Source organism: Balaenoptera physalus, assembly GCF_965194825.1.
Source record: "Balaenoptera physalus genome assembly, chromosome: 10".
NCBI lineage: Eukaryota > Metazoa > Chordata > Mammalia > Artiodactyla > Balaenopteridae > Balaenoptera > Balaenoptera physalus.
In genome coordinates this window covers 60698646-60719966 of record NC_138889.1, presented here as the reverse complement: position 1 = coordinate 60719966, position 21321 = coordinate 60698646, and the positions used below count along the sequence as shown (strand labels likewise).

Sequence of the window (21321 nt, the reverse complement as noted above, 5' to 3'; positions counted from 1 at the left end):
TGCCTAAGACACACAGCAGGTGAGCACTGTGTAGGGTCTGTGCACTTTCCATGAAAGTGCCTCTGGTGGAGGGGGCGGGGACTAATTCATTCACTCAATGTTTAGTGCATGACAGCTGGCGCCACATCCTCTTCTGAGCACTAGGGGCATAGCAGTGAGCGAGAGGCAAGAGTTCTGCTCTCACGGAGCTCCCCCCCTAGCAGGGGGAGACAGACTATAAAAAATAAATAAGTAGGAACAAGATCATGTCAGATGTTAAATTTATAACAGGAATAAAACAAGGTAATGTGATTGCGTTAACAAGGTTAGACTATTTTAGAAACAGCCATAGAGAAAGCCTCATAAGGAGGCAACTTTATGTTATAAACTGCAAGATGAGAAGGAACCGTTCCTGGGAAGATCTGGGGGAAGAACATTCCGGGTGGAGGAACAAGTCGGAATGAGTTGAAGTGTTGGTGCAGGTAGGAAATGAGGTTGGAGAATAAGGCAGAGTCATATCACATAGCACCCACAGCAGGCAATTTGAATTTTACTTTAGGTGCAACGAGAAGCTATTGGAGGGTTTTAAGAGCTTTTGAATGACATGATTAGTTTTTTGTTCAGAAAAGATCCTTCTAGCTGCTGTGCGGAGGACAGATTAGAAAGGGGTACAGGGAGACCTCATGGGATGCTCACATAGCAGCCTAGGTGAGAGAGGAAGGTGGCTTAGATTAGGGGGGAGCAGCGATGATGGAGAGAAGGAAGGGATTCAGGATGTATTGGGGGGATGCCAGCTACAGCCCCTTGGGGTGAGGAAACTGTGTATGTGTGAACTCTGGGGAGGGAGAAATGAATTAGCTCCACTGGATCACAAAACTTGGACTTTGTCAACTGGACCGCATGATATGTCTGGAATTTTCTGTTATGGTTTCCTTCCTGTTTTTTGGCTATATTTCACAAAGTTCTTTTTGAAAAAGCTGATTGGCCTCAGATGTGCTAAGGAAAACCAAGGGGAAGCAGGGATGGGGGGTTGTGCTCCCACTGGCGTCATGTTCGACCAGGGGCCAGCATGGTAGAAGCAGTGGGGAATCAGAGGGAAAGACCCCAGGAGGAGTGAGACCCCAGTGGTCAGAGTCAGGAGAGGGGCTGGCCCATGCCCCCTCCATGTCCCAGTGTTTCCTCAGAAGCTCTTCTCTGCTCCCACCCTGAGGATTGTTTTAACAACGGAGGCTCTCACAGCCTTGGCTGTGCAGGGAAAGAGAGGAGCTAAGGGGCTGGCTGCAGCTGGGAGCTAGGTACTCCCTCCCCCCAGCACCCTCGCCTGGACAGAGAGAGCTGCAGACTTCACACCAATGAGACTGGGCCACTGGCAGCTGAGCCAGGGCCGAGGGGGTTCAAGCCTCCTAAATCAGCAGTCCCCAACCTTTTTGGTGCCAGGCACCGGTTTCGTGGAAGACAATTTTTCTACGGACGGGGCAGGGTGAGGGCCGGGAATATTACTTCAGGTGGTAATGCGAGCAATGGGGGGGATGGTTCAGGCGGTAACGTGAGCGATGGGGAGCATCGCGGCAGATGAGGCTTTACTCGCCCACCGCTCACCTCCTGCTGTGTGGCCCAGTTCCTGACAGGCTGCAGACCGGTACCATGGGTTGGGGACCCCTGTTCTCAATCACTCCCTCCTTCGCCATCCTCTAACCCCATACCTGGTCTGGGAATTCTGGACCACGTGGGGCTCTCGTTTATTCCACCCGGTTGACTGTACAAGGGCCTGTGGAGGGTACTGGGTTGGGGTGGGCTGGGGGGAGACAGAGGTTAACAGAAGATCTGGTCTCTGCCCCAGTTGGTATAGCCTTCTGCAAGACCCCGAAATGGGCATGAGTGAATGCCTAGGAAGACCTACTCCCAGGGCTCCATCTAGGTGAGGCAGTAACTAACAGACACAGACAACCATTTTACTTGGCCAACAGTGATCAGGAGAAAGGGACAGAGAAACTTAGGTGGCCTCCCAGAAGAAAATACTTCCAGGTGAGGGATCAAGTAAGGCTCCTGGTGGAGGTGGCGTTTGGGTGAAGCTGCAAAGAATAAATACTTGGACCAGTGGTGTTGGGAGAACGCATCCTAAGGCAGGGCGGCAAGAGAGGTGGTTGGAGGAGATAGCCCGAGGAAAGGAAGGATTAGGAGGTCAGGTCAGGAAGGCTGTCTTCTGCTGCATGGGCACAGGGAGGCTGGCACCAGCAGGAAAGAAGGCTGGATGAGAGATGGGAGGCCTGGGTCCTCATCCCAGCCCAGCTACCGACCCACTGTGTGATTTATCTCTGGGAGGCATGCACAGTAGGCATCTATGCCTATAGATACCCAGTAGTGAGGTGGTGTGGCCCCAAGTCCCTCAGTTGCTGCTGACAGAGCACAATTCTAGGGGGCCCAGTTCCAGAGTGCCCCTGACCCTCAGAGTCAGGCTGTCCTCCCTCCCTCCGGGGTGCCTTCATTGGAGGTCTCCCAGACATACCTGTCACAGGTGGCCAGAGGAACCTACCTCGGAACAAGTACAGCGCAGGCAGTACATCAGGCCCTGGGGCTCCAGGTAGGGGTGCCAGCTCTCGCCGGGGGAATACCTCTTCCCGTGGAAAAGGCAGAACATGTCTGGGCCTGGCAAACCAACCAGTGCTTTATCAGTCCCAGGAGGCTCCAGCCTGAAGTCCCTGCCTCTTCCCTCCTTTCTGGCTCTAGGAAGGATGTCATCTGGACCGCTCAAGTGAAAGAGAATCCACAGGACGTGCTCTCCTAGTCAGAGGGCCAGAATGTCTGAGTTTGAATACCAGCTTGACCACACACTTGCTGTGCGACTTTGGGCATGTCACTGTCCCTCTCTGAACCTTAACACTTCTCTCACAGCGTGGTTAGGGGATTAAGCAGTGAACATGCTTTACAGATTTAAATTGTGGTGTAAATGTTAGTTATTATAATTAGATGAATAATCTGAGGCCCAGAGAGGCCAAACTACACCTCGAAAAACACACAGTAAGTCAGTCATCAAGCAGGGATGACAGCCAAAGTCTCCTGACTCACGATGCAGTGCTCCTTCTGCCCTCATAATCACACTTGCTTCCTTTTCCTTTGTCCTGTTTTGCTTATTTATTTACTACATCTCTGCACCCTCCCCTCCCTTGCCCTCTGCTGCTCCCCTGCCTACACACGCACACACACACACACACCCCTTCTCTGGGCCATGTGACCTATCTTTCCAATAAAGCCACTGACAGCAGCTTTCTTGCTTTCATACTCTACTATGTCCCTATATCTCATTGAGCTCTGATGGAAAGTGCTTGAATTGGGAAAACAAAGTGCTGCCTAGTGATAGGTTGTTAGAAAACTGACTTTTAAATATCCTTAAAAATAGTCATTGGTACTGTGCACATCACTTGATTACTTTTGTAATCTGCGTATCAGTCGTCAATATGTAGATGAATGCTTCTAAGAATGACTAAAATTGTTTATTTCCTTATGTGGGTTAGATATCTCTCCTGCAATCCTGCTTTCCTGAGACCTCCACCCCTTCTCTCCTCCCACAGCCCGTCAATTGCCCAGTCTTTCGAGCTCTGTCTAGAACAATCATGTCCTCACTTCTCACCAGCTCAGCACCCAGCCCCAGGTCAGGGCTCCAGCTCAGGCGTTGAGGCCCCCTTGCTGTGGTCCTCTGCCTCTGGCCCTATCCCTGCCAACCCTCCTCCATACAGGTACCTGATGATTTTTACAACCCAGAAGGGTTGCTATCATTCCTACAAAAACCTCTCCATTATCCAAAGAATAATCTAAGCTCTTTCAGGGGGAAACTGGGAGGCCCAGCACAAGCTAAGTATCCATAAAGACGTGTTGAATTAAATGAGATTGAAATTTGGAGAAAGGAACCAACATTTGTTGATGATATTCTATTTACGTAAATTACTTAATTATCTTATTAACATCAATGTTTTGAGAATTAAATTGAATAATGCTTGGAAAGTGCTTACTTAGCCCCGTTCCTGACACTTAGCTGAATGCTATTATTATGATAATTATGGTAACAATGACCCTGCAAGATGGACATTGTCGTCTGTTCAAGATTCAAGAGGATAAGGTCAGTTTTGCAGGGTCATTGGGATCGTTACCATGATTATAAGAAAACTGGATGAGAAAACGGAGGATCACAAAGACAGAGTGACTTGCCTGAGGCCACCCACCTATTGATTTGAACCCAGGACCCCAGGTTCCCAAGCGGAGATCCCTTTAGTTCACCTCACCTGCCATGGCTTTGTGCTCAAACTCAGGGCCTAGAGGTTTATTCTCTCGGTCCCACGGGCCACCATCCCCCATTCGCTATTTTTTTCTCTTGGTCCCCTACTGGTCTAGAATCTAGAGGGGATTGCCTTTCATGCCTCCTCCTGCACACTTTCTAGAGTCTCACACTTTCTGAATCATTCTCTTAGATGTTTAAACTCACAGAATCACAGAGCATGGAAAGCAGTACAGTAGCGAGGGCAGCTCACCCGCGAGGCCAGAATCCCCTCTCCGTGCTGGGGATGGCCTGGAGCGGAGGACAGGAGCTAAGGGCCGTTGCGGAGCTTTAGAAAGTTTCCTTTGTGAGAAGCTGAGAGCAGCCTCCCCGGCTCCCTGCACTGCTTCTGCTCTGCCTCTTGGGCCTCCCCAAGACAAGGATTTGAGGCCGCGGTCGTGATGCCCTCAGAGTCTGCGCTTCAGTGGCCACTGGGGCGGCCAAGGCTTGGTTTGCTCCCCACCCACTCTCCAGCCCCGCATAGTAGAGGGGGGATCAGACAGCAGGTCCCGTTCCCAGCAAGGCCCCGGCTGGCCCGTATCAAATGAGCTGTGTTTATCTCTCAGCCGCTGCTGGCAGAGAGGGCAGAACACGGACCCAGCTGGGGTGCTCGGCAGAGCCAGCCCAGTGCTCCGAGGATTGAATAATGTCTTTCTTCCTCAGTCCCTCCCCCGCCAGAGAAGGGAGCGATTGCAACACCGCTGCGGCCTTACGTCTTAGCCTCGCTGCTGAAGAAAACCTGTCCCACCTTCTCTGGGGCGGCCCTGTAGCCCGGCCCCTGTGCCAGTTGGCAACCCCTCCCCCTCTCCCGCCGGCTCAGAGCATGAAGACAGAGAGAATGTCTCAGCCCATGCCCAGGCCAGGAGGTCCCTCCCCGCCACAGATGGACCTGGCAGCAGCTAAGAATGTGGAGGCCTGGCAAGCCGTCCCCCAACCCCAGGAGTCCCAGGCCCACCACGCCCTCCAAGGTGAGAAGCACTGCCCAGAGTTCCCTCTTCTTCTAGGGAGGTGAGTGCCCAAGGCCACGCCAAAACCAGGCAGGAGGAAGAACTGCCAAGACCTCAGGCTGCCTCCGTCCCCGCAGTCCTGGCACTCGCCCCATCCTTGCACGTGGCTGGTAGAAGGGGCTCTAGCCTCCTTACGCCACAAAATCACTGTGTGATGTTGAGGAAGACTCTTCCTTTCCTTCTCTGAGCCTCAGTTTCCCATCTGCAAAATAAGGGGTGGGGGTGAACTTGGATCTTCACGGGTTTACTGTACAGATAGTTTCTGAATCCATGATTTCAAAATTCTAAGATTCCAAGGTTCTAGGTTTCTAAGATTCTACATTTCATTAGAACACAAAGCTTCTAGAGTTGTAGGATGTTGTGCTTCTAAGATTCGATCATTTCAGGCTTCCATGATTTCGGATGTGTTGATGGTCCCATACACCTAGGCTCTCAGGGGCTCCAAGGGGGGCTAGGATGAGGCTCAGGTAGCCAGTGCAGCCGATCCTGATGACATGGAGAAGGAGGCAAAGTCTGTTTCTCATATCCCCTCCCTTCCCATCCACTCTCTGTTGGTCCTCTGTGGCCTTCCCACTCCAGCCCTGGCCTGAGGCCTGCCCTGCTTCTTCTCTCCACCCCGCCACCATATCTCATCCCACCCATCATCTCTTTCTCCAACTCAGGGGCCAGCTGCGCCTTCTCTCAGGGGACTTTCGGAGTTAACGTGCCCCGCCAGTGATGTCTAACCCAGGAAAAAGACATTAGTGGAGGAAGTTTCTGTTTGAGGAGGACGATTGGCCCTGTTCCAGGCTTTAGAGAGACAAAGAAGAATTAAAGTGGGACAGGTCTCATACCCCTCAAAACCCCTCACCCAGTGTGTATGTAGTTCCCAAACTCTGGCTTCAGAATCCAATAGGCTGGGGTTCAAATTGGATCTGGCTTTTATCTGCAGCCTGCATTTAGACAAGCTATTTAAACATTCCAGGCCTCAGTTTCCATATCTGTTCAATGAGATTAGTAATAATCTTTGGGGGTTATTGCAGAATTAAATCAAATAATATGTGTAATATGCCTAATGCCTGCCACGTATTAGATGCTCAATTAAATGGTAGGTTAAAAACGAACAGACAGAAAGCAGACCTGGGTGCTGACCCCAAACTTCCCTAACAGTCCGTTCCTCATGGTATTCCTTCTACTCCCAGAATTCTATTAGGGCATGAACATCATGGTGCCTGCCATTAAGGTCAAATCTCCCAGGTCTCAACCTCACCAACCTTGCTTCCTGTGGTTTCCTGCACTCTCCTAGCCCCACTCACAAGCCAGACTCCCTCAACACCACCTCTGCCTACACAGATCTGGGCTGGAATACGGCCACGAAAGTGGTCAGAAAGGTTGGAGGAGAAAATGGGAGGGAAGGGATGAGAGGCCAGAGATCAGGCTGGAGAAAGAGGCAGAGGCTCACGAAGGGCCTTGAGACCCCCAAGGGCAAAGGAAAGCCACAGAAAGGCTTTAAACTGGGGTGTGCCCATGGTCAGGTTTGCATTTTAGAATCATCACTGCGTCTGCAGGAATGGAGAATGGTTTGGAGAGCAAGACTGGAGGCAGAGAGACCAGGGAGAGGCTGTTACAGTCATCTGTTTTGAGATAATGCTGGCCTGGACCAAGGCAGGAGCAGTGCTGATTGGCAAAAGTACAGATTTGAGGAACACTAAGTAGGTACAGTAGGTAGGCTTTCAGACAGACTGGATGTGGGTGGAGAGGGTGAAAGAGCAGTCAAGGCTGGGATTGAGGTTTCAGGCCTGAATAAACAGGTGAATGTGGGGTTCTTAGCACAACAGGCAGTAAATGTTATTGTCATTAGTTTTGATGTATTATTATCATTAGTAATAGTAACATTAGTTCCTGCTATTCATTCACTGATTGAGCATTTTGTATATCAAGTCATACATGTCCATGGGCCTGGTACGTAACTAAATAAGACACCCACCCCACCCTCAAGGAGCTTACAGCCTAATGAAGAAGACAGATAGATAGGATACATACAGTTGACAAGTTCTAAAATAGTGGAAGCATGGGGGCTTGAGGGAAGGCTTCCCTGAGAAGGTGCCTGAGCTGGACCTTGAAGGAGTTAACAAGGTAGAGACGGGTTGACCTAATCTGAATTCAGGGTAGCAACGTTTATCAGACTCTGGGATCTGTCACAATGTTATCACGTCACCCTAGCCTGTCACGAGCAGGCTCCCACCTGCTTTTCCAGCAGAACTCTCTGTGGTGGCCCTTTTTTAAGCCTCACCTTCTCTTGCTAAATTTCTCACTCCCCCCATCCAGCCCCCACCCACGCTCCTTCAGGCTTCTGTGCCTTTACACACACTGTTTCTTCCACCTGGAATGTGATCCCCCATCTCCAACGTTTGACCAACTCCTCATTCTTCCAAAGCCTGTTTAGATGCCACCCCGTGAAGCCACCCAAACCTTCCGGGCCACTGGCCAGTCCTTCCTGTGGGGTCCCACAGAACTGAGTTCAGCCCTCTGTCACAATTTTCATCATACTAGATTAGAAATACTTATTGAATGGGTTCCTCTTCCTTACTAAACTGTGAGTTTCTTGAGAGCAAGGACCAGATCTCATTCATTTTTGTATCTTCAGTGTTCCGTGCAGAGGCTACATAGAGTTGGCACTTGATAAATGAATGCATGATGTTGTGCTTTAAACATCAGAGAGACCAGGGAGAGGCTGAATGGAGTTGAGGGAGGTTCTGGAAGAGGAGGGGATTGCTGGCCCTTAATCCTGGAAACCTCTTGCTTTAACAAAAAGGGAAATTCAGGATGTGACAGGAGAGCCAAATCCCTTTAGGCACTTTGATCTTGCCACCTAATGGGAATTAGCCTTTGACCTCCCCTTTCCATCTCCCATCATCTGAACTCCCAAATTACCCACCAAACCAAACACCATGTACAAAAAGGCCAGGAGCCTGGGGAGGTATGTGGCTGAGCAATTCCATGATCTTCACGTGTAAGTCAAAATTCCCAAGCTGCCCCATCCAAGGTCAATGCACATTCTGCCTTGAAACCCTCATGCTGCGATAAAGCTCTCTTATGGAGTAGTCAGGAGTGGGTAGTGTGGCTGGGAATTCTTCCAAAAAGAGACAGAAAAGACAAGAAGGAAACTTCTGGGCTGCAGGAGAGGCTGGATAAGACCACGAAAATGGCACCAGGTGGAGCTGGGGCTGGAACTGTGGCTGGCCTGTCCCCAGCCTGAGAGAACTCAGGAAACCTTAGAGAGAGCCAGCCTGCGAGGCAATGTGAGAATGTTCACATCTTTTCCCTCACGCCCAATCAGCCATACTTTATTTATGTATAGTTCCCTTTTCACACAAACAAACTTGCTCCCCTCTGAGACATAAGCTCTGCTCTGGGCACTGGCACTCGATGGGGGAGGCCTCCGAAGGGAATCAGAAGTACAAACCTCGGCTCCTCAGTGGCTGAGCTGTGCAACCTGGGGAAAGGGCCCTCACTTCCCTGAAGCTGAATTCTTACCTGGCACATGGCAGATGTTCAGGAGCATAGAAGGACCTCAAAGGAGAGAGTCCTCAAACCAGGAAAGGCAGCTCTGTTGCCTGGCAAAGGTCAGGGGGCATAGAAGACCCTATTTATATTCCATTCTGCCTTGGACGTGTACATTTATAGACTCACAGAATCTTAGAAAGTTAGGGATTGAGAGATGATGTCCAATCCCCTGTTTTACAGATGTGGACACTGAGTCCCAGAAAGGGATTGGGACTTGTCTAAGATTATTGATTTTTGCTAGCAAGAACTCCAATGCCAGTCTTCAGATCTGGGTAGGTGGGGGCTGATTATAGGTAAACCCATACACTAAGGGACAGGATCAGAAGAAATGGCTTTAAATTGCAAACAAAAGGATTTAGCTGAGACACAAGGAAGAATCCTGACTGCAACAGAAGAGTGTGGAACAGCCTTCTCTGGGATGGGATCCTGCCCAGAGGCAGGGGGATGCCTTCAATGATCTCTGCATTGCACCTCCCAGCAGCACTGCTCCCATGCCAGTCCTCTTCTTTGGGAGTCCAAGGGATTCAAGGTCCCTCTCCCAGAGCCTGGCACCGTGGCCAGCGGCTGGGGGAACTTGAGAGGCCAGTCCTGGAACAGGTGCAACAGCTGGAGCAACTGCACAGCTGCTGCCCTGCTCGGCTCGGCAGCCGGCAAGCCAGTGAGTGAGACAGAGACCTCTACTGGTGGGAGAGAGGAGGTGCAGAACCTCCTAGACAGACCCAGAGAGGGGCCTGACTGGAGCCAGATGTCAGCCCTCTGTACTCACTGTGCCAGGCCCTCTAGGCACTTTCTCTTGGTGTCTGAGAATCAGTCTGTCTATCCAGTCCTCCCTGGCAGGGCAGGAGTACCAGGCTGCCGACCCACACTCTCCCAGCTCCCTTTTCCAAAGGTCAGAGCAGACTCAGAACCAAGGCAACAGCATCTTTGGTTCTTAGAGTCTTAGATTCATGGGATGTTAAAGCTGGAATGGTCCTCAATGATTATCTATTTGACTCCAACCATCTCACTTTACAGCTGGGGAAATCTCAGGGGCAGAGAAAGGCAATTTGCCCTGGGTCACAGTTGGAATTGGTGGCAGAGCCAGGGCTGGAGCCCTGACCTCCTGATTCCAAGTTTGCCCTCTGTACCATATCATACCATGGGAGCTCCCTTCCCACCCCATCTCTGCCTATGGGGTCTGGGGTTTTGTCACCTGGGAACAAAAACTTTGATTCCCATAGTATATATAACCCTTGGAGATAGAATAGAGGAGCCGATGCTTTTACCTGATAACTGACTCTCTCCTGAAGTCAGGATTGGCTGGAGGGAGAGATGAGAAAGCAGAAGTGTGCTGGACACCTTAAAGGGGGGTGTGGAGGGCACAATTAGTAAGGAAAGAGCACAAAGAAGAGGAGCTGACATAGGAGAAAGAGCACTGGAGAGGGAGTCAAGGTACTAGGCAGGTTCTTGTTCCACAGACAGAAGGGAGGGGTGGGTGCCCAAAGCGACTGACATCATGTACGCATGCGGCTCAGCCTGGGACTGGCAACAGTACTGGTCAGTGACCAGGTCAGGGACCTCACCCTGGCTAAGGGCTCTAGCTGGGAATGGAATAGGGGTTTGATCTATGGCAGTGTTTGAGGATTAGGCCTCAGCCTGTGGCTGGCGTTGAGATTCAGTTTGGGCTAGGATCAAGGCTCAATCTGTGGCTGGAAATAGAGCCAAGGATAGAATGACCTTTGTTTGAATACCCTTGTGCTTTAAATAAGGAGCAAGCTGCCACGCATGTTCACAGGACCTAGGCATTCTGCAGGACTGGGCCACCTCAGGAGTCAGACACCACACGGGCTTGAGAATTTCCATCTGTTGGTACCACTTCTGAAAGCACCTAAGATGTCACCAGCAGATTTCTTACCTATAACAGGCCCGAGACCTTACTAACTAAACTTACTAAACTAAGATGAGGGTCTTCATAGGAGATCTTCACATAAGATCTGGGCAAATGACTATAGGATTGTTTCTAGATTCATAGGTTGTTAGTACTACACAGAATGAGGCTCAGAGAAGGAAAGTGATTTGTCCTAATTCACACAACCAGTAAGTGACAAATCGGGGACTAGGATCCAGGCCTCTGTTCTTTGCTTTAATAAATTTGCTTTGTGACTTTGGGCAAGTCACTCCCCCTTTGTGGGCTTCAGTTTAACTATAAGGATTGGTACATCGAGGGGTAGAAGATTTTCAAAGGTTCTTCTGGCTTTGACATCCCAGAATCTTACACCCCTCTGACTACCAGTCCACCTCACATTAACTCAACAGTTCTGCTCTGAGGTTCTTCTTGCATGTCGGGAACCAGGCTCCAGACTAGGGGAGATGGAATACTGGCAGCACCTAGTGAGAAACATGGCCCAAAGGCCAGTGGAGGCACAGAGGAGGGGAGATCAGAGTGCATCAGGTGGCAGGGAGAGTTTGCTGGAAGAGGTGTGACCTAAGCAAGGCTGTAGAGGGCTGACAAACTGTGGGAGGCAAGGAGGAGAGGTGTGGGTAGGACATGAGCAATCTGCAGAAAGATCTGATTCTAGGACATCTTTCTAAGACACATCCAGGGCAACGAAATTTGGAGAAAAGCCTTGGGGGTTAAGAGCCATGTGCCAAGTGGAAGGGAGGCAGGCATGGAGGGCTTCCTGTGCTAAGTCTCTTTTAAGAAACAACAGGAAGGTACTTAGGAGGAAACCTCCAGGGCTCCAGGAGGGGAAGGAGACATTGATTGAGTAGTAGGCATTGTGCTGGGCACTTAACACAGTCACCTCCTTTAATCCTCCCATGAAGTGTTCGGGTTCCAGGTGAGTATGGGTCTTAGACAGATGCAGAAATTGAGGCTCAGAGAAGTTGTCACTTATGAAAAGTCACACAGCTACTAAGAGGCAGAGCCAGGACTTGAACCAACCCTGGGCTCTTTTCAGGACTTGTTACTAAGGACTTCTATGAGTTTCATGCTGCTGGCAGCCCAGAGACGACCAGACATGCAGCCTGCCCTCATGATCAGAGACAAGAATGAAACAAAATCCAGCACTGCCGGCTCCAGAAAGTCACGTGCAAAAGAAGGCAGAGATGGGGGAGCTGAGCTGTGGAGAGGAAAGAGCTCTAGGCTGGGAAACTGGGGTTTCATCCTAGGCTCCGCCCTGTGTAACCTGGAGCAGACCACTGCCCTGGGCCTCGGTTTCTTTATTGGGTATGTCAGGGTTTGAACTAAGCTCCTTCCTTCTTTTTAAGAGAATCTTTGGTTTTGTTTTCCATCCTCACAGCATTCCGAGAGATTGGCAGAAGATGGGGAGGCGGTCCACCAGCCTATTGTGGAAACAGTGAGGAAACTGAGGTTCAGAGAGATTATATAAACTGTTTGCGGTTACGCTGTGTCTAAGTGGAAAAGCATGAATTAGGGAACATGTTTTTCAAGAACCTACCATGGACCAGCGAGTTGCTGGTGCTGGTTGCTTTCCATGTTTTCTTGAATTTAATCCTCAGAACAGTCCTAGGATTTTTCACTCCCATTTTACAGATTAGCAAACTGAGGCTCTGAGACATGCCCTCCATGCCTGCCTCCTACCAGCTGGTATTCAACAGATCTGGGATAGTGAAGACCCTGGTCTATCTCACTGTGCCCTGCTACCTCCCAGTGTCTCACAACTCCAAATCAGGCTTCCTTCCACATGCTGTGGGACACGGGGGAAGAAGGCATAGGATTTGGAACTGGAGAGTCCTGGCTTTGGATAGCTCACTACCTCTGTAAACTTGAGCGCGTTTCTTCTCTCAGCTTAAGTTTTCTCATCTGTAAAATGCAAATGATAATACCCACCTCATGGGAGTGTTGTGAGCATCAAAAGAGAAAAGTAATGGGAAAGTTATCCTAGTTAGCTCTTCTTTCTTTCCACTGGCTCTCTTTAAATGCAATAGCCTCTTCGCCTTCATCAGACCCTTGCAGCCAAACATACCAGACTCTCTACTAGGAATAAGCATACCACCTCCCCCACAAAAAGCACAGTGCCCTGCCCTCTCTCCCACTGCTCTCAGTTCCCTCCTCCTCGAGTCCATGGCTGCAGCCCCCTTGGCTCTGAGTCTTGCCAAGTTCCCCCCAGTCTCCCAGACTCATGAGCCCATACTGGTCTGCAGAGAAGTCTCCACCCTCCCGGTACAGGTGCTCCCTGGATGGCTGTCAGAACAGTCTGGGGTCCCAAGTCCTGGCACTTTCCCGCGCATCCCGGGTCTCCCATCCCTCTTCTGCCATCCAGCACACCCACCCCGCTACTTACGGGCTCGTGCGTGGGAGTCCAAGGGGAACCAGAGCAGCGCGAGTCCCAGCAAGGAGGAGAGGACCCTTACCTCGGGAACCATCCTTCCTTGCCCAGGGCCAGGCCCCCAGGCGCTGAGCCGGGAGGGGGAGTCGGGAGAAAATGAGATGAGGGGGTCACTGAGGCACAGGGCCGCAAAGCAATGCACAGACCCAGGGAGGGCGGCTGCTACAGTGGAGATTCAGAGAAGCGTCGAGAAGAAGGTGGTGAGGACAAAAAGAGAGGTCCAAGGTGGGAATAAGGGGAAGGTGGAAAGAGAACGGAGGGCAAGAGATGGAGGGATAGAGGAAGGTATGCAAGAGGGGAAAGCGATTAAAGCAAAGGAGAAGGTGAGAGGGAGGGGTGGAGAAGAAAGACAGGAGAGGACAGGGGTCCACCGAGCGCGCAGCGTTGGGCGAGGCGCGCGGGACCGGCGGGCTGTTCCGGGCGTGCGGGCTAGAAGCGGCCGGCGCCCTCTGCTCGCTGGGCTCGGGGTCGGGCCGCGGGGTCCTGGGGCCCGGCGGGGCGGCGGTACCGGCGGCGGCGACGGCGCGGCGGCCGCTGGGGGAGGCTACGCGCGGGCCGGCTGTGCACGCCAAGGGCGCCAGGCGCCGCGCTCGGGCGCATTTGTACTTTGCCGCGGGAAGCAGGCAGCCCCGGCCTGGCGCTGGCCTAGCGCTGGCGCCTCCTCTGGGGCACCGCGGGCTCGGTGGATTGGCCACCCGAGAAACAGGCCCACTTTTCCCCCTCCTCTCTAGTGCCGGTCTCTGGGACAGACGCTCCAGGCGCGGCGCCGAGTGGAGGCGAGGGGGCTGGGGAGGGGGAAGGAGCCACCCGGGCCACGGGTTTTAACCCCTGACTCCCCGCGGCGCCCAGAGTGCAAGAGGACCGAACCCAGTTAGGCTTCAGGTGGGACGTGGGGGTGGGGAAGGATGCGATGTCGAGTCGGGGAGGGGAAGCGGGCTGAGGAACCGAGAGGCGCTCAGGTTAGGGAACTCGGCGGTGCGTGCACGGAACTCCGCCTTTGGATGAAATCGGGACACTTGCTCTTCTTAATTCTGTTTGTGGACTTGGCCACTCCACCTGAGTCTGTTTCCCAGATCCCGATACTAAAATTGGGATCTTAGTATCTTCAGTATCTTTTGATATTTTAACGTCTTCCCACAATTATTTCGAACATGAAATGAGATAATGAACGTCAAAGCACTCAGATCTCGAAAGGAAGGGGTCCTAATTCCAGGAGCCTGGAATGCTTTTAGCAGTTACCCCCCACCCCCGAACCCACAGACACCATGCCCAAGCTGAAATCCAGCCCAGAGGGATCCTTGGTTCTTACTCTGGGAGTCTTCCTCTGCTTCCCCCTCCCAGTCCTGAAGCAGGACACAATCTCTCCTTTGCCTCTGCAGGTGAGGCCTGCACCTCTGATAATGTTTGTCATACTCAGTCCTCTTGAGTAAGAGCTTTTTGTCAAAGTGTTGTCTTTCTTACCAGAAGGTGAGTTCTGGGAGGGCAAAGCCTAGAGCTCCCCATCCCAGCCCATGGTTGGTGCTCCATACCTCGTGTTGAATGAGTGTATGAATTAATAGGACCTAAGAAGAGAACCACCAGCTCAGTCCAGATAAGAAACACTCAAAAGGGCAGGGCCCTTGTCCTGGCTCTCTCCCTAGCTTGGACATCTTGTGTAAGTTCATCCATCCCCAATTTGGACCTCAGCTTCCTGCCCAGCTTCTCTTGCAGAGCTGCTGGGAACTCCAGTGAATGTTGGAGGGGAGAAGACTGGGAGGAGTAAGAGATAAGATGGGATGTTGAATCACATCCCACTCTGGTAGGGAATCACATTTCCAGGTTGAAACACTTCTGACTGTGTCTGTAAAGATGACTTCCTGGGCTAAGGCTGTGCTCCCCATCTGCTGTGTGGCCAGTCCATGCTCTCCAAGAACAGAGAGCACTGGAGGAACCACTGATCCCAGAAACAGAGTTTCCCCAGGGCTCTCCGAAATAGAGACAAACATGATCTGCCCCTGGGTGCCCTTCAGGCTTAATTTCTCCTTCTCCAACATGGCCAGCCACTTCCTCTCCCTTGAGTTTCCCTTTTTGCTTAGGCTTTCAGGGCACTCAGAGTTAAATTTAGTGTTTAATTGCGTCCTCCCTCCCCCCCGCCCCCCTTTTTTGGGCCACTCTGCGCGAGGCTTGTGGGATCTTAGTTCCCTGACCAGAGATTGAACCCTCGCCCTTGGCAGTGAAAGTGCCGAGTTCTACCACTGGACCTCCAGGGAATTCCCATTTTAGTGTTTAATTGCAGAAATAACCTCATCCCAAGGACTTGGGACAGAGCTCTTTTCCTTTCTCCATCTTTGTTTAAAGTCTGCTCTACACATATATTCATGTCTTAGGTAAAAGAGGTGGATTGAAATTGGCCTCCCCTACATCCTGTCCATTCTACTTCAGGAAAGGTCTCTACCACGAGACAAAAAAGGTCTCAACACTCCTCTCCATCCTTATTGTCCTCAGAGGTCAGGCCATCTTCATCCCCTACTGGACTTTCTTAACAGCCTCTTAGCAAGTCTTCTGTCCCTAGTGTGGCCCCTCCAATCTATTTTCTTCACACCTGCCATAAGGATTATGTTGATCATTTCTACTGACAAATCTGATCACATCATTTTCCCACTTAAAACCCATTATTGGAAATAAAAAATATATAACATTAAGTGCAATGTGATATCCTGGATTGGATTCTCGGGCAGTCAAAGGACATTAGTGGGAAAACTGATGAATAAAGTCCATACTTTAGTTTATAGTAATGTACCAACATTGGTTTCTTAGTCTTGACAAATGTGCCATGCCTATCTAAGATGATAACATTGGGGGAAACAGGGTGAAAGATCTATGGTTCTTAGATACAAACTCTGTACTATCTTTGCAACTTTACTGTCAATCTAAAACCCTTCCAAAATAAAAAGTTTATTAAATATATAACAAGATAAAACATTATTGACTTCCTATCATTTATGGATTATAATCCAAAATCATTAGCATTGGATTCAAGACCACACATATTTTGGCTCCTACTCACCATTGCCACCTACCCTATACTTTCACCAGCCACTCACCTCCCAAACTGGCCGTGCATTTTCACACCTCCATAGCTTTGTATATGTTTTCCTTCTGCCTGGACTATCTTTCTCCTCCTTCATCTAGTGAATTTTGTTTTACTTTTCAAAAGTCAGCTCTGAGGCATTTCTCTCTCAGGCCTTCTCTGAGTCCCCCAGGCAAAGTGAATTTTTGGTAGCAATTTGTATTTTAACTGTTGAAGTGTAAATATTTGCATTTCTACCCTGCACTCTGAGGGAAGGGTTTGTTTTTTTTTCCTTTTTTTTTTTTTTAATTTTATTTATTTATTTATTTATTTATGGCTGTGTTGGGTCTTCGTTTCTGTGCGAGGGCTTTCTCCAGCTGCGGCAAATGGGGGCCACTCTTCATCGCGGTGCGCGGGCCTCTCACTGTCGCGGCCTCTCTTGCTGCGGAGCACAGGCTCCAGACGCGCAGGCTCAGTAGTTGTGGCTCACGGGCCTAGTCGCTCCGCGGCATGTGGGATCCTCCCAGACCAGGGCTCGAACCCATGTCCCCCGCATCGGCAGGCAGATTCTCAACCACTGCGCCACCAGGGAAGCCCTGTTTGTTTGTTTTCATCTATATCTATATTTCCAGCATTTAGCAAAGTCCCTGATACACAAAGATACTGGGTAAATAATTGCTTCATGAAGGAATGAAGACCTCAGTGATATTATTCTCTCATGGGAGAGCCTTCAGCACCCCTATTGCCCTCAGCTTTAATCAGTGATTGACATAAGAAACAAGCTCTTGAGGAAAGTTTCTGTGTCATCTGTAGAAATGCTGTTGAGGATGGTTGTCCATATATTATCTAATATCCTTTTAAAAAGGAGATTTGATAAATTTTTCCAAAATCTAGTCAGGAAAAAAAATTACCCATAGCAATTTGTTGCACCAAGTTTGTCTGGCACCTGCTTGCTTCTGCCTTAGGGAACTTGCTCACAGCCTTCCTAGGTGGCCCATTGCACTGTTGGACAGCTCTGTTAGAAAGCTCTTTAACTGAAATCTGATTCTCTGAGATTCCCCTCTTTGCTCTTAGCTCTGCCCTCAGGGCTGCACAGAACAAGCCAAGTCCTTTGGTCTTTTGAGATCTCTACAGAGATGTGAGGCAGAGAACTCTTCCGTACTCTCATCTTTACCAGTTCTGGCCCCTGGACCCCTCATGCCACATTAAATTTTCTCTCTCTTCAGATGTGCTGAGCTCTTTTCTCCCTACGCCTCTGCACAGTATGTTTTTTTCTAACACCTCCCTCTACCCACTCTTATCTGTCTGGCTTATTTTTCCAGGATCAAGGTAACCTCCTTCATTCATCCAATAGTTATTGAGAGCCAACCCTGTGCTGGGCACAGTGCTAGGTGCTAGGGACACAGTGGAGAACAAGACAGACACTGATCCTTATAATCTAGGTTCTCGCTGAAGTCCCTCTAATGGCCTTCTTTCCTCCATGCTTCTGTATCTCCATTATAGCCCTTATTGCACTGTATCACCAAAGGTTTTATGTCACCTCCTCTAAAGTGAGGACATTCACTGTTATTTGTCTAATATCCTCCCTAGCTTTCAGCACACAGTTTTGTACATAGTAGCTGCTAAATAAAGGTTTGTTGAACAGAATTCTTGTTCTTTCAAACAGTCCTTTTGTGACTTGTTATTTGTGGCCAACAGGCCTCCTCCTGGACTGCAGGCTGCTTGATTATGTAAAATTAATATAGCAATAAGGACCATCGAGTTCAGAGTCAAGGAAAGTTTTCTTAACTCAGTCAACTTAGTTCTGTAAGTAAGATTCTAAAAGCAGATTTACCATATAAGAATCAATATAAGAGGACTACATAATACATACTACAACAGTGGTATGCTGATAAACGTTTAACAACCAGTTCTGCAAAGGAAAAAAGCCCTGGTTTATAGCATTTGCCAATTTCCATGGTGTAAATATTCCCATCAGGGCCAATTTCAGGCTACTGATGAACATCATTGGATGCGGAGTTGAGATGCACAGTAGGACACCATTATGCAGTGCTTCCATCATACAGATACAATAAATGTAAATAGCGTCAAGAACATTGATAGTAAAATGTAGTAAAATAATTAGGAGGCAATAATTTGAATGTTTTAAATATAAATTATTTAACTATAAATTTATATAAGTTACTGTTTAGTAACGATCGAGTTTAACCATCAGCTTGCAAAATTCCTGAAAATTTACCACTGGGCTCTCCCAAGCCCTTATAAGCCAACTCTAGTACATTGCCTTTATGTGATGCCCTGAAAAGGGTGAACAAATTGACTCTTGAAAGTTGTGTCCAATTTAGATACATTAAGAGGAGAGTCTTATTTATAGGAGCTGTTAAAGTTGATGTTATTTGTAAAGTGAACAGTCCCCACTCCACTTCTACTCTTCAGCCAGGTCAGAGTTATTCATCCATGTAAAAAATATTTATTTAAGACCTACCGTTATTTTAGGACATGTTCATTTGGATCTCCAGATACTGTGCATGTAGTTGGCCTAAATAAATGTTTGTAGAATGAACGTGAGGCTCACCCATATTTATTTGTATGGGTACTTATGTGGCTATGTGAATATTCCTAAGTCCTTTTTTTCCTCCGTCAGTGGGCCATCTCTTCCCAGGACAGCCTGCACACAGAGATTCTGATGGAGGAGGTATCGGGAAAGCAGGATGGGGGAACACATAGCCCTTAATTTCACACACCCTCATGAGGGAAACTGAGTGGGGACAAAGTGTCTTCAACGGAAGGCATGGAGTGGGAGCATCCTTCATCCAGGTCCTAAGCTTTGCAACCGACCAGAGGCCTCCTCCACTGCTGGCGTCATCACTAACCAAGCGCCAAGGAGAATGGATCTTCTGTTCCTACCTCCTCCAAGCTCAGGGAGACTTTTGAAAAGCAGCTTGTCCTCAGAGACTTCTTTCCGTAGGTCTGTGAAGATGTAGCTAGAGCACCAGTAAACAGTGCCACACGACTTGGGTTCTATAGCCAGACAGTGGCAGGCACTGTATCCACCCAAAGGTAGAGTGAGGAACCACCAGAGTTATCTTTTAAAAATGTAAATCATTCAGTGTCACCTTCTTGCTTAAAAACTCTCCAGTGCACTTAGAATAAAATCTAAACCCTTTGTCATATTTTGAAAACCCCTCCATGACCTGGCCTCTGCCTGCCCTCTAACTGTAGACCATCCTGCTGGGGCCTGCAAGGTTCTAGTACATTGGCTTTCTTTCTGTGCCTGGGTACACCAAGCTGCCTGGACCCTTGGCAGGGTCTTTGGCCTGGAAGTTTCTCCTGCTTGGAATGCTCTTCCCTCAGCTTTTTTCCCCCGGCTGACACTATATTCAGCTCAGATGTCACTTCCTCAATGAGGTTTCCTTTGTGCAACCTGTCTAATGATGTCCCCTTCCTGTCATTTTCTATCATATTGCCTTATTTTATTTCCGTTGTGTCACATCATTATCTGCAATGTATTTCTTCATTATTATACTATCTGCCTCTGCCATGAGCAATGAAAGCTCTATAACAGCCTGGACCGTAATTTTTTTTTTTTTAATTAATTAATTAATGAATTTTTTTGGCTGCGTTGGGTCTTTGTTGCTGCGCGGGCTTTCTCTAGTTGCAGCGAGCACAGGCTACTCTTCATTGTGGTACACGGGCTTCTCATTGCGGTGGCTTGTCTTGTTGCGGAGCATGGGCTCTAGGTGCACGGGCTTCAGTAGTTGCAGCTCGCGGGCTCTAGAGCGCAGGCTGAGTAGTTGTGGCGCAGGGGCTTAAGTGCTCTGCGGCATGTGGGATCTTCCTGGACCAGGGCTCGAACCCGTGTCCCCTGCATTAGCAGGCAGATTCTTAGCCACTGCACCACCAGGGAAGTCCCATGGACCCTAATTCTTGATCTCTGTTTTATTCCTAGTTGGTAGAACAGTGCCTAGCACATAGAAGGGGCTTACTGAATATTTTTTTAATAAATGAAAATAAATGGAGGATAGAATACTTATCTGGATTATCTGATTCCTGTGAGGAATGGACCCTAAACTCAAGACTCCAAATCCTCGGAATTCAACCACGCTTGTATTTTCATCATTATTATTACTGCTCTCACTTTTAATATCATCTCACAACCTACAACAGTGCCGCATGGCACATGCGGGTACTTACGGTCTGTAGAATGAATGAGTGAATGAATAGACATCAACTTTACAGCTGACCTCAAACTTCGTTCCTAGCCTTATTTGCTACTCCATCCCCAGTCCAGCTTCTTATATATACTAAGCTCCAGTTACTCAAAACCAATCGTTTTCACCTGACACACCATATCTTCATGTCTCTGTGTGTTGGCTTATTCTACTATTCCTTCTATTTAGAATTCCCATTCCCTGTCTTTGATGAGTTCTCATTCTTCCTTAGGACCCAGTTTTGTATCCCATCCAGGTAGTTAGTCACTTCCTCTTCTTGTGCTTCACTTTGTCTACACCACTGTTAAAAACTCATCTCCTGAATTATAGTCATTTGTTGACATATCTGCCTTCTCCTCCAGATAGTGAGCTCCTTGTGGACAGGGACAATATTTTTTCATCTCTGTGTTCTCAGGAACCATTGCTGGGCCTACCACATAGCAGTTTCACAATATCTGTTGAAATCCTGCACCTGGTATTGGGCATAGGCTGCCTACAGGGGCACATGCTAGGTTCTGAAGGAGAAGATGTACAATGTTGGGTAAAACATGGTCCCTGGCCCCAAGGATTTACAATCTAATTAGAGAGACAAGTCCTTTTTATGGAAAGGATGTTATTAAAAACCAGTGTATTCTAGAATTAAATATGAGACAGGAGAAAGCTTGGTGTGGTAGAACACGTATAGGACTGGAATAGCCAGTAGACTTAGTTTCTGGTTCCGACTTTACCATTAATTCACTATGTGGCCTTGACAAATGATTTCTTTTCTTTAGGCCTTTCTTCCCTGTAAAGAAAGATGTTTGATCAGAAGCCTTGGATGATTTCTAAAGCGGATTCCAGCTCTGACATTCCGAGTTTGGCTCCATGGAAACTGGGTGTAAGAGATGGC

The 21321-nt window shown here is 49.0% G+C and overlaps 1 protein-coding gene across 5 annotated transcripts in view; it reads right to left on the bottom strand.

The window, feature by feature from the left end:
- The window catches only part of CHRDL2 (chordin like 2), a 34988-nt gene extending 21318 nt beyond the window's left edge, over positions 1-13670 (bottom strand). For all 5 annotated transcript variants that reach the window (XM_082477382.1, XM_082477384.1, XM_082477381.1 and 2 more), the window contains exons 1-2: positions 13128-13670; positions 2513-2625 (exon numbers count right to left, since the gene is read on the bottom strand). In XM_082477382.1, the coding sequence (XP_082333508.1) occupies positions 2513-2625; positions 13128-13209 (195 nt within the window). In that variant the 5' untranslated portion in view covers positions 13210-13670. The remainder of the gene's footprint in view (positions 1-2512; positions 2626-13127) is intronic.
- Between the last annotated feature and the right edge of the window lie 7651 nt (positions 13671-21321).